Below are 12,500 nucleotides of genomic sequence, written 5' to 3' on the forward strand. Positions count from 1 at the left end.
ATGGCTACTGCATCGACGTGCTGGAGAAGCTGGCCGAGGACATGCACTTCGAATTCGACCTGTACATCGTGGGCGATGGCAAGTACGGCGCGTGGAAGGGCGGCCGCTGGACGGGGCTGGTGGGCGACCTGCTGAGCGGCGTGGCCGACATGGCCGTCTCCTCCTTCAGCATCAACTCAGCCCGCAGCCGCGTCATCGACTTCACCAGCCCCTTCTTCTCCACCAGCCTGGGCATCCTGGTGCGCAGCAAGGACACGGCAGCGCCCATCGGCGCCTTCATGTGGCCGCTGCACTGGACCATGTGGGTGGGCATCTTCGTGGCGCTGCACATCACCGCGCTCTTCCTCACGCTGTACGAGTGGAATAGCCCCTTCGGCATGACGCCGCACGGGCGCAACCGCGTCAAGGTCTTCTCCTACTCCTCGGCGCTCAACCTGTGCTACGCCATCCTGTTTGGGCGCACCGTCTCCAGCAAGACGCCCAAGTGCTGGACGGGCCGCTTCCTCATGAACCTGTGGGCAATCTTCTGTCTCCTGGTGCTGTCCAGCTACACCGCCAACCTCGCCGCCGTCATGGTCGGGGAGAAGACTTTCGAGGAGCTTTCGGGAATCCACGACGCCAAGGTGAGCGGGGGGTTAGGGTGAGGGTGAGGGAGGGTGTCTGCTCTGGTGTGATCGTGCACAGCATGATTCAGCTGCAGATTTGCAGAAGTAGGTGGGGGCCATTCTGCCCTGGTATATCCCGCTAAAGCCTGATTACAGGAACTTTTCAAACTCACATTCATGCAGACAAATTCTGCTTATTTGTCACCCACCCATCCACTGTCGAGGTAAGACTTTCTGCCCTGGAAAGATCTGCTAAAGCGTGCTTAAAGGGCGCGTCACAGTCGCGCTAATGCAGCCGCATGCACAATCGCAGCTAATGCAGCCACATGCTGCTCGCGTACAGCTCAGCAGTCATTGTCTGTGGCTAATGAAGAAGCTGATGACGCTGAAGAAAGTGAAAGATGAGGAAGGAAAGAGGGGAGTGATGGTTGTTTACAAACACTGAGACGGGCGACCGAGGCTAGGCGAGAGCTGCAGACTGCAGATAAGCCGTTTTGATTTTACAAATAGATTCTAATAGGGGTGATGCACCGCAGCTAATGTGGCGCCAACGGCTGTGTGAGAGGCCCCCTGACTGATCCCGAGTCAGCAGTGTGGGAGGTAATTTGGACACGTAAGTAAGTATGGATGTAGATGTGCCTCGCTCTCTGAAAAGCTCCTTTGATGTGCAGTCTGTCTGGAGCAGACGGCAGGTATGTGTGAAGAGGATTTCTGTCGTACAGGATTTCTCTTTGTCAGGTCTCTGTGCAAGTCAACTTATTGTTCCTTAACCGTATTGACCTCTTCCTCTTCCTCTATCTCACTCTCTCGCTTAGCCTTATCTTCTTCTGCCTCTGTCTCTCTCCCTCTGTTATTCTCTCCATCATCCGTGAGCCTCCTCTACAGTCTCTGATTAGCTCTGACACTTTTGTGCCTCATTGAATCAGACTGATTTTTTTTCTCTGTCTCTTTGTCTCGCTTCCTCTCTACATCTCACACTTTTTCTTCGACTCACTCTCTGTCACTCTATTTTCCTCCTTTTTTCTCTCTCTTTCTCTCTGTCTCTCTCACTAACTATTTCCACTCTCCCTCTCTCTTTCTTCTTCTTTCTCTCTCCCTGAAACTTTCCGCCTGTTCTCTCCCTGTTCTCGCCTCTGGGTTCTGCAGCTCCACCACCCGTCTCAGGGGTTCCGCTTTGGAACCGTGCGCGAGAGCAGCGCTGAGGACTACATGAAGAAGAGCTTCCCGGAGATGCACGAGTACATGCGCCGCTTCAACGAGCCCACCACACCAAACGGGGTCTCCAACCTCAAGTAAGAGCACCACACCAGACAGGGTCTCCAACCTCTAGTAAGAGCGCCACACCAGACAGGGTCTCCAACCTCTAGTAAGAGCGCCACACCAGACAGGGTCTCCAACCTCTAGTAAGAGCGCCACACCAGACAGGGTCTCCAACCTCAAGTAAGAGCGCCACACCAGACAGGGTCTCCAACCTCAAGTAAGAGCACCACACCAGACAGGGTCTCCAACCTCTAGTAAGAGCGCCACACCAGACGGGGTCTCCAACCTCAAGTAAGAGCGCCAGGCCCGTAACCTTTGACCTCTTGAGTGGGCTTGGCTGGCGTTAATCATATCTCCACATAGAAGGTGGCAACCCTACCCATCATACCCTCAAACCTCTCATTCACCCATCACTCATACCTCTCATATCTCATCCTGTCTTCTGATCACCCATGTCTCTCAGAATTGTCTCTCACTCATCACTCATACCTCTTACTCACCCAGGATTCCTGCAGGGGTATCCTATCACTCTTATGATTGATCTCCTATCGCTCTCATGATTGATCTCCTTTCGCTCTCATGATTGATTTGTGATAATCCTCATCTGCTGCTGGAACATCCATGAGGAAGGAGGTAGGGGGTGTTTCTCAGAGTCAAGGAAGGATGCTACGTCATTGAAGGACTGTTCAGATGTCTTGCCTAGCCTCTGAAGGACCCGGCTTTGAAGTATTTTGAAGGACCCGTCCTACTAAGGAAGCATCCTTGACTTTGAGAAACACCCAGAGAGAGGGGAGAGTTGCTGTCTTTATGGTGGTCTTGGATGCCAATGAGTTGAAGATGGAAAACGCGACACAAAATACTGAAGGATTTATTTTCATGGTCTGTTTTTCTTCTGTCAAGAGAGGGTCTGAGAATCTTAAATCCCCTGGGAAATCTGTCTGTAAGTTACCTGGTGCAGTGGAGACTCTCTCTCTCTTTCTCTCTCACACACACACACACACACACACACACACAACACACTCATCCATCATCCATCCTGGCTTTGTCAGAAAGAAAGAGCAGTAACTGTTGCACAGTATGCACTCAGAATACTGATACAAATCTATTTAGACAAACCTATATAATGTAGGATTCCGAGACAAACCTTTATAACATACAATTCTGAGACAAACCTATAGCTTATAATGTAGAATTCTGAGACAAGCATATATAACGTAGAATTCTGAGACAAACCTACATACAAACCTGCTACAATTCTAATAATGTTATGCAGAACTGTGAGATGAACCTTTGTGTTGTAGATGTGTTAGATGACTCTGTGGTGATGAGGTCACATTTCATTTTATAAAGAGAAAAGAAGTCTGCTCCAATGGCCCCTATCACCAGACACAATCTGTTCCTCCAGTAATTGCTTTGCAATAGTATAGTTTCATCACCAGATGTTTGTGTTCCAGAACCATTTAAAAGCAGTAAATCGCTGCAATTCACCCTGTTAAAACTTTTATTATGTCTCGGGAACATAAGCACTGAGTCTGGCTGAAGACCCTTCAGAGGACCTTATTCCCTCACCCAGGCTTTGTTTCACTGGCATGTGTAGAAGAAGTGATGAGTGGCTTATGTAAGCCACCGAGGTGGGGCTATCACATATGATTGCTCTGACAGCCCAATGATGGCGCCTATTTCATCATGTTTTATTAGCTGTTAGATGTATGACTCTGCTCTGCCCTTCCCCATCGTGTGGAGTCCACCATGACAAATGACATCACCCTTGGCCCGCGCCATATAGGCAGCCGGCTAAGTCATGGCTTACACACTTGGTGGATCCAAACCAATTATGTGAGGTGTGTGTGAGTTCCTGCGTTTATATATACATTCCCCTAGACGTGCGTTTTTTTCGACATACATGAGCGTGTTTCACTGTGTGATCAAATGCAGACATTACTTCTGCTTTTCCAATCATGCATTTTGCATTGCATGTGCATCAGTGTTAATTTTGGCAGCTATTTGATTTAGTCTTACGACGAAAAGGCATATTAGCTTTAGTCACATTGTTATTTTAATCCTTCTTAGTTTTAGTCGACGAAAACTAATACATTTTAGTCACATTTAATAGCAACATTAAACTCCTTTTCTTCCCTTCTCAGGCCCAGGGACCCCCTGTGTTGTGTCTACAACTGCATAATAGTCTAGCTTGCAGTACTTAGGTTGTCCATTAGATATCCCTCCTAGGATAGGTCTATAGGATGTGACGTATGTAGGAGGAAGGGATGAGTTATCTAACACATAAATGGGCAAATCTATTGTCTGTATCTCTGTTTAAAACAAAAAGAAACAAAAGTATTTTTGTCTACAGTCGTGTATTTATTTTCTGACACATAAAACATATTTACATAAATCACACATATCTCAAACTTTTAACAAACTGCGTGTGCGCATGAACAGTGTTTATATGTGTGCGTGACTGCGTGCGTACAATAAAACAAGTTTTGTGTGTGTATGTGTGCGTGAGTATGTGTGTGTGTGCGCGTATGCTTGTTGTTTGTGTATTTGTGCATGGATGTGTGTGTACAAGACATGAGTTGTTAAACAGAACAGTGTAACACACACACACACACACACACACACACACACACACACACACACACACGCCTTAACAATCAGATGGGGCAGTCTTAACAGCAACATGAACCCCCCACCTCGAGTCAGCAGAATGAGGCTACCGATCTCTATTCAGTTTGAGGGAAGCACTTCTCTCTAAAATGAGCTGTGCTCTATTTCGCCGACCACGAGTGAGGTCTCCTGTTATACTAAAAACCCGCTCAGCAAATGCAAATTGCCAGAAGGTCAAAGGCAAATGGTTTTAGGGTCTGGTACACAGTAGAACCCTGTGCAGCCCAAAAGTCAATAGCACTGTCTTCATGTATGGGCTGAGAAAGCTGCTCCTTGAACTTTTGTAGCTCTTGCCTGATAGAGGGCTTTGGTCTTAATGGCCGGCTCGTACTTGCTTTTGAGAAGGACCGAAATCTGGGACGCTTTGAAGATGGGGCTGTCTCTGGTGCCTCCCTTCTCTCTTCTTCCTCCTTATATGCATCATCCTCCTCCTCCTGTGGTGATAAAGTTTGAGCAATGTAGTCTTCTGCTCTTCTCAGAAGCTCCTGAATTTGGCTGTCCTCATTTTCAATGAGGGTTTCAGGTGAAACAGTTGGATCCAGGAAGCATGCAGCAGTGGCGAGGGGCGAGAACTTTGAATCCATGGGATCAAGGAAGCAGCTGAAGCGCTGCTCCATGTTTGTCTTCATTTTTTGAGCCAGGCCTGCTAGGTCCCTGTAGCCAGTGCCCTGGGGGAACTGGGACAGGTGAGCACTCAGGTCCAAAAGGGCGGGCATCACCAGGGATAGGGACATGGTGTCACTCTGTAGCATCTTGGTATGCTCTGCGAAGGGGAGGAGCAGGTCTCTCAGAGCAGTCAGCTTCTGCCACTCACTGGGCAGGAGACAGTCCCAGTCCATCCCATCAGCAACCTGGACAATTGAGTCCTTCACTTCAAGAAGGCGGGAGATCATCTGGTATGAGCTGAACCATATAGTGAGGCAGTCTTTGACCAGAGTAAGTCCACACAGCTGGAGCAGTCGCTCAGTTGCTACAGACGACTTGAGGAAGAGCCTGACAAGTCCTCTTACTTTGTCAAAGAGTGGTTTGACACTTGGTTCCTTCTGGGTCATGTTCACCACGAGTTGCAGCGTATGTACAACGCAGGGCGTCCTCTTTATGGCTCCGTACCTAGATAGATAAGACAGACAGACAAACACAGAGAGAAGACAGGCAGTTTATTAATCATCCAAGGGAAATGAAATTGCCATGAGCAACACAATGCAATCACAATATATACAATGTATTAACACACATTATCATAACACCATAGAATAAATAACCAAACATAGCTCAATGACAGACATTATCTAGCCTACTACTAAAACAGCTACAAACAAAAAATAATTTACCTTTGCTCTTCATCACCCTCCTCAGATTCTTCATCACTGTTCTGGACTTCTTCATCCTCAGAGTTGGGTTCATCATCATCTTCGTTTTTGAAGGCGGCAACCATGTTGCTCCCGTTATCTGTTATTACAGTCAGAATTTTTTCTTTTGATATTCCCCAGTCCTCTGTGCATTGGTCAACACATGTTTTTATACACTCTGCAGTGTGTGGGTGGGAGATCTGCTCAAGCCTCAGCAGTATGTGTGTTGCCCTGTTTTGCTGAGTGCAATAGTAGCATGCACTAATGGCAAGGAATGTTGCTGTGAGCCCTTTTTTTGTCCATATGTCCAGCCCAATTGTGATTTTGCGTGCTGTGGCGAGTCCGTCTTTAAATTTCTGCCTTTCGGCATTGTAAAGTTTATCAACTAAATTCGTTATTTTTGCTTTCTTGGGTACGGTCAACCGCTCATCAATGGTCTGCATCATTTGAACAAAATCTTCGTCCTCAACCGAACGGGCAGGTAGGCCAGTGCGTCCAATCCACTGGGCAATAGCCTCTTCTTTGCTTTGTTGTTCGGCTGAGTCGGCTTTATACTTCAATGGTGAAGAGCTGAACGCTTGAATAGATGACCCCATCCTCTCTGAATCAGGCTGCTGTTTTTCTGGTCTTTCCTGTCTTGTTGTGTCTGGGATCTAGGTGAAAACATTGTGGATACAATTAGTCTCTAGGATATATACAGCTCTCCTAGTTGTTACAATGTAGCTGTGCCACTTGGTGGCACTCTAATGATATGTTGTATGTAGCCTAATGTATGCTGGGAACGCTAGCGTAAGAGCGAGCACTCGCACGAGGAGTAAGCCGTGTAAACTATGTCTAAATGAGAAGCCTGCATTAAGGCTGCATCTGGATCACTCAAGTCAGAGTTGTTGCATCTGATCATAAAACACTATTATATGCCTGAATTCCAATCAATTAAATGTAAATAATCATTTTACGGCACTGCTTAATTAACAGTATGATCATTAAAATATGAACTACTTACTAACCGAGAGTGAGGTCATGCCGGGAAATATCAGACTGAGGCTTTAAGTATCGACCGAGCGATAGAATATCAAGTCTAGATTTTGAAGATTTAAATGATGTGATAGCACAATACAAGTTCTATGCGTACCTAATTGTTCTTGATTAATGCAATTAAGCTTACTAGCTAGTTATCGATAGCTAGTTTAAGTTAGCTATGCTAACTCATGGTTAGCTATGCTACCTCATGGTTAGCTAGCTAAATGTTTTGTCAATCATTTGCCAAGGCTAACGGGAGGCTTCAATCGATAATTATTAGCTAGCTATCCAAGTTGACATCCTATACCCCACCCTGCCCCTTTTGAAATTGACTTAACGTTGGCTAATATATGCTAATAACTAGTTAATATTACCTAGCTATCATTGAGAGTTACTAGCGAACTTACCGTGGCATGAATTTCAGGATGGTGGGCTTTCAGGTGCCTTTTGAGGTTCGTCGTGTTCTTCCCACTGATTATAAAACCGCATGATTTAGCTCCAGTTATTACGGTGCATTGGGTTTTCTTTTCTGTCACAATATATTTGAAATGTGTCCAAATATCCATTCTTTTTTTCCTTCCAGGCGCTTGACCGTTTCCTTGAGCCATCATACAATGTTGAACCTGCCGTTAGGGCTTCACTTGTATGTCTAAGCATGTCAGGGAGGGCGTGGAGTATGGATACAGATCCCGGCAACATTCAACCAATGATGTTAGGTGCATGCAAGTTTAGAAAAAGAAAAATTGTGACTTCGTCAACCACCAACATTTTCGTCTCGTTAACGAAAGTTAAAATAGATTTAGTCATAGTTTTTATTTTCAAATATCCGTTTTCGTCACGTCTTAGTCATGGGAAAAAGGTCGTTAAAGAATATTTTTCGTCATAGTTTTCGTCAACGAAATTAACACTGATGTGCATCAGGAAGTGTGAGTGCAAACACAGGTATCTGCATATGTGACAGTGCATACCGTATGTGTGTATTTGTGTGTGTGTATATATCTATCTATCTCTATCTCTCTATATATATATCTGTGTTCTCTTTGTGTTGAAGGACAGATCCCCCTAAGTTGGACGCATTCATTATGGACAAGGCCCTACTGGACTACGAGGTGTCCATCGACGCCGACTGCAAAATGCTGACAGTGGGCAAGCCCTTCGCCATCGAAGGTAAGTCCTGAAATCTCTCCTCCTTTTTCTAATTACCCCAGGAAGACCACAGCGCACAACCAGAGAACCGGGCAACTGGATAACTGCAGACGTAGGTGTATCAAATCCCCAAATCCCATTCTCCCGGTCCTGTGTGCGGGGAATTGACATGCTTCTGAATTGATCTGTAATTATTCAAATGGATTCTGTCACACTCCGCATGAGTCAACACCTTTGCTTAGGGAGCGAGCGCAGGATTAGGACACAGCAGCGGAGCGGCCCACATGTGTGTGTGTGTGTGTTTGCGTTTGTGGGTGCATGCATGTATGTGAGTGTGCGTGTGTTTGTGTGGGTGCATGCATGCATGCGTGTATGTATGTGTGCGTTTGTGGTTGCATACGTTTTACATAAGTGTGTGTGTGTGTGTGTGTGTGTGTGTGTGTGAGTGTGTTTTGCTCTATCTACCGCTCTGTATCAGGACTGCATTAGGTTCAGAATTTCAGTGTAATTTCCTTTTAACAAAGGGCTCTGACAGACAGTGTCGGCTTTCAAAAGAATGTAAAGTGTGTAAGTGTAAATGTGTGGATTGTAGTGTGTGAGTGCAAATGTGTGGATTGTTGTGTGTAAGCATGTGAGTCTGTTATGTGTGTGTGTGGATTGTTGTGTGTGAGTCTGTTGTGTGTGTGTGTGATTGTGTGGATTGTTTTGTGTGAGTGTGTGGATTGTTGTGTGTGTGTGTGGATTGTTGTGTGTGTGTGTCTGTCTGTAGATTGTTCTGTGTGAGCATGTGGATTGTTGTGTGTGTGTGTGTGTTTGTGGATTGCTGTGGCATCTCTCCTGGGGCTTTGTGTCTCTGCCGGCATTGTGTGGATTGTGTTGGACGAGACTCTTGGTTTTGGGTGGAATTACCTGAAAGCCAGGGTTAGGGCGAGGGGTGTGTGTGTGTGTGTGTGTGGGGGGGGGGGGGGGGGGGCAGTTCTGTACCCCACAGCTCTTCTGACACACGCATCCCCTCATCCTCGTACGATGCTGCGTGGCTTTGCTCCGTCTTTGCCACACATTCCTGTTCATCCGGTGCGGGATTGCCATAGCGCCGGCGGCCATGACGACGGCTTCTAGAACAGCATTCCATTTCTGGCTTCAGCGTTCCTCTGCACCCCAGGGTGTCTGAAGTTTAATTTTCTCCCTGCTTTCTCCTCCTTCTTTTTGGAAAGAGGGCGATAGATCCCCTCCCTCACCTATTTCTCTCCCCTCATCTCCTCTTCCTCTTCTTCTCCTCCTCCTCCTCTACTTCCACCCCTCCAACCGGCATGAATCAAAGTCCTGTGTCAGATTTCACAGCTGGTCAGCTCCGCAGTGCTGGGACTCGACATGTGAGCTGCTCAGTCTCAGGCTGTGTGTCCCACTGGATGGGAGGAGTGTGAGTTATGTGTGTGTGTGTGTGTGTGTGTGTGAGCTGCTCAGTCTCAGGCTGCATGTCCCACAGGAGGGGAAGAGCTAAACCCTCAGTAGCCTCCACATGCTCATGTTGATAGCATCTCTCACACAGAGGGAGTGAGACCACTCACACACTCTCACACACACACATACACATGCTTGTGCATGCACACACTCACTAACACACATACACATACACACTCACACACACTCTCTCTCTCACACACACACACTCTCACACACACACACTCTCTCTCTCTCACACACACACACACACACACACACACACACACACATGCTTGTGCATGCACACACTCACTAACACATGAATAACATGTCATTGTTTATGAAATCACAGTGATCACACTGATGTAAATGTGTCCAGCTTGTAAAAAGTCCCTGGGATGGAAGCCATTGATTGCCTGTTGACTATAAACATACATACACACACACACACACACACACACACACACACACACACACAGTTAAACCCCTCTTCCATAGTCTTGCTAAGCACTCCCTGTCACACATCCCGTGTTAGAGATGCTTATAGGCCAGGCGGGGGGTTATGGGAGCTGTGATGCTATCCATTAGCAATATTACACTCCTGTGTGGAGCCCATCCATCTCTGAGGGTGAATGTGGCGCTGACACTGATCCGGATGTGGCCCGGATGCGGCCCAGTTCTGGCTTGTGTCAGTGGCCATTTGGAGACCCTCAGGATTTGATGGTTTGTCTCCAGGCACTGTCTGTTTTGGACATTTAGCTCCGCTAATGACACCCTCCGGAGAGTTTTTAGCATGCGCTAGCAGTTTTAGGCATTAGCACAGCCTTTCATCTCAAAAGCATTCTCACGGGAGCTTTCTCTGTCACTTTGGCTCATGCTGTCTGATTCATATTACTGTTTCTGTGTTCATTTTGTGTTTTGATCTTTTGTTTTTTTATGAAAATTTGTGTATGTTTTCTCTGTCTGTGTGCATTTGTCTGCAAGCTTCGTTTCGATTCATTCATTTGGATTCTGAGTGTGTGTGTGGTTTCATATGATGACATGTGTGCATGTGTCTACCTCTGAGTGAGCGTCAGTTCCATTTGTGTATGTGTATTTGTGTGTGAAAGCTTCATTTAAAGACATGTATGTGTGTGTTTGTGTGTGTATGTGTGTCTGTCTGTGCGTGTGTGTGTGTGTGAAAGCTCCATTTGATGACATGTACAGTATGTGTGTGTGTGTGTGTGTGTCTGTGCCTGTTTTGATGTGCGTCTGTGTGTGTGTTTGTGTGTGTGTGTGTGTGTGTGTCTGATGAAATGTATGTCTGATGAAATGTGTGTCTGATGAAATGTGTGTGTGTGTAGAGCACGGCTGGCACCTGTCAGCCTGGAAGGGTTTCATTGGGAGGAGGCAGATGATTGACAGGTGGTGGGCGGGAGGGAGGGGAGCGGAAAACAACATGCTGATTGAGGGCGATTCACACCCATCTGTCAACGAGCAGCGCAGCAGTGTCACACATCTTTACTCTCATCCCATCACAGACCAGAGCATCCTCCAGGTGTGTGTGTGTGTGTGTGTGTGTGTGTGTGTGTGTGTGTGATTGTGTAGGCGTGTGTGTCAGGAGTGAGGACTGTCAGTCATCTATCTTTTCATCCACAACTAAGGCTAGCATATGTTTGTGAGTCTGTGTGTTTGTAGGTGTGTGTGTGTGTGTGTGTGTGTGTATGTCTTTGTGTGTTTGTAGGTGTGTTTGTGTGAATGAGGGTATGTGCTTGTGTGTGTGTGTGTGTGTGGGGGGGGGGGGGGTGTATGCATGTGATTATGTCAATAGTGTGTGTGCCTGTGGGGGGGGGGGGCTGTATGCATGTGATTATGTCAATAGTGTGTGTGTGTGTGTGTGTGTGTGTGTGTGTGTGTGTGCAGATACTGTATGACTGACTGTAGTGATTCGAATAGCTGTTTTTCTAGGTGTGTAGTGTGGGAGATCCACATAATGGAGTCTCTGGTCATCTCTTAGTTCCGCACCTGTCCTGCGCGTTATCTCTCTCTCTGCTCGCCCCGGGATCCCTGTGTAGAAATCTCATTTCCAGATCTCATTAAAAACTTCAAAGCAAACAGAGAAAAGTAATAACATCAGCAGTAAAGGTACAGACAGGATGGAAATGTAGTGCCTCCTCTCCTCTCCTCTCCTCTCCTCTCTCCTCTCCTCTCCCCTCCTCTCCTCTCCTCACCTCTCCTCTCCTTTCCCCTCCTCACCTCTCTTCCCCTCTCCTCTCCTCTCCTCTCCTCCCATCTCCTCTCTTCTCCTCCCCTCTCCTTTCCTCTCCTCTCCCCTCCTCTCTTCTCCTCCCCTCTCTTCTCCTCCCCTCTCCTCTCCTCCCCTCTCCTCTCCTCCCATCTCCTCTCCTCTCCTCTCCGCTCCGCTCCCCTCCCTCCCAAACGCAGAGCCACACCATACATATGGAAATGACCCCTTGTGCGGAGGAAGGTATATTCAGAGGTCATTGTGTGCTTCTTATGTATTGATTGGAAGCTGAAAAGTATGAGCTTTATTTAGTATCTTTATTCAAGTAATCATCCTTCTCATGTCTACTGTGTGTGTGTGTGTGTGTGTGTGTGTGTGTGTGTCTGCGTGTGTGTGTGTGTGTGTGTGTGTGTGTCTGCGTGTGTGTGCGTGTGTGTCTGTGTGTGTCTGTGTCTGTGTCTGTGTGTGTGTGGGCAGCCAGATAACAGAGAGAACATAGATAATATATCCCCTTAAGGTGTTGGCTGCAGGAGAAAACAGTAGAATCCCCTGAAAATCCCCAGTAGAACAGTAGAATCCCCAGTAGAACAGTAGAATCCCCAGTAGAACAGTAGAATCACCAGGAGAACAGTAGAATCCCCAGTAGAACAGTAGAATAGTAGAATCCCCAGTAGAACAGTAGAATCCCCAGTAGAACAGTAGAATCACCAGGAGAACAGTAGAATCCCCAGTAGAACAGTAGAATCACCAGGAGAACAGTAGAATCCCCAGTAGAACAGTAGA

The 12,500-nt window shown here is 46.9% G+C and overlaps 1 protein-coding gene across 1 annotated transcript in view; it reads left to right on the forward strand.

Annotated features, from left to right (window-relative positions):
• grin3bb (glutamate receptor, ionotropic, N-methyl-D-aspartate 3Bb) overlaps positions 1-12,500 on the forward strand; it is a 94,740-nt gene that overhangs the window by 71,511 nt on the left and 10,729 nt on the right. The window contains exons 4-6 of the mRNA XM_031574268.2: positions 1-623; positions 1,752-1,897; positions 7,956-8,071. The exon at positions 1-623 is cut by the window's left edge and continues 470 nt beyond it. Of these exons, the coding sequence (XP_031430128.1) occupies positions 1-623; positions 1,752-1,897; positions 7,956-8,071 (885 nt within the window). The remainder of the gene's footprint in view (positions 624-1,751; positions 1,898-7,955; positions 8,072-12,500) is intronic.

The sequence above is a fragment of the Clupea harengus genome, chromosome 10, assembly GCF_900700415.2.
Source record: "Clupea harengus chromosome 10, Ch_v2.0.2, whole genome shotgun sequence".
Taxonomy (NCBI): Eukaryota; Metazoa; Chordata; class Actinopteri; order Clupeiformes; family Clupeidae; genus Clupea; species Clupea harengus.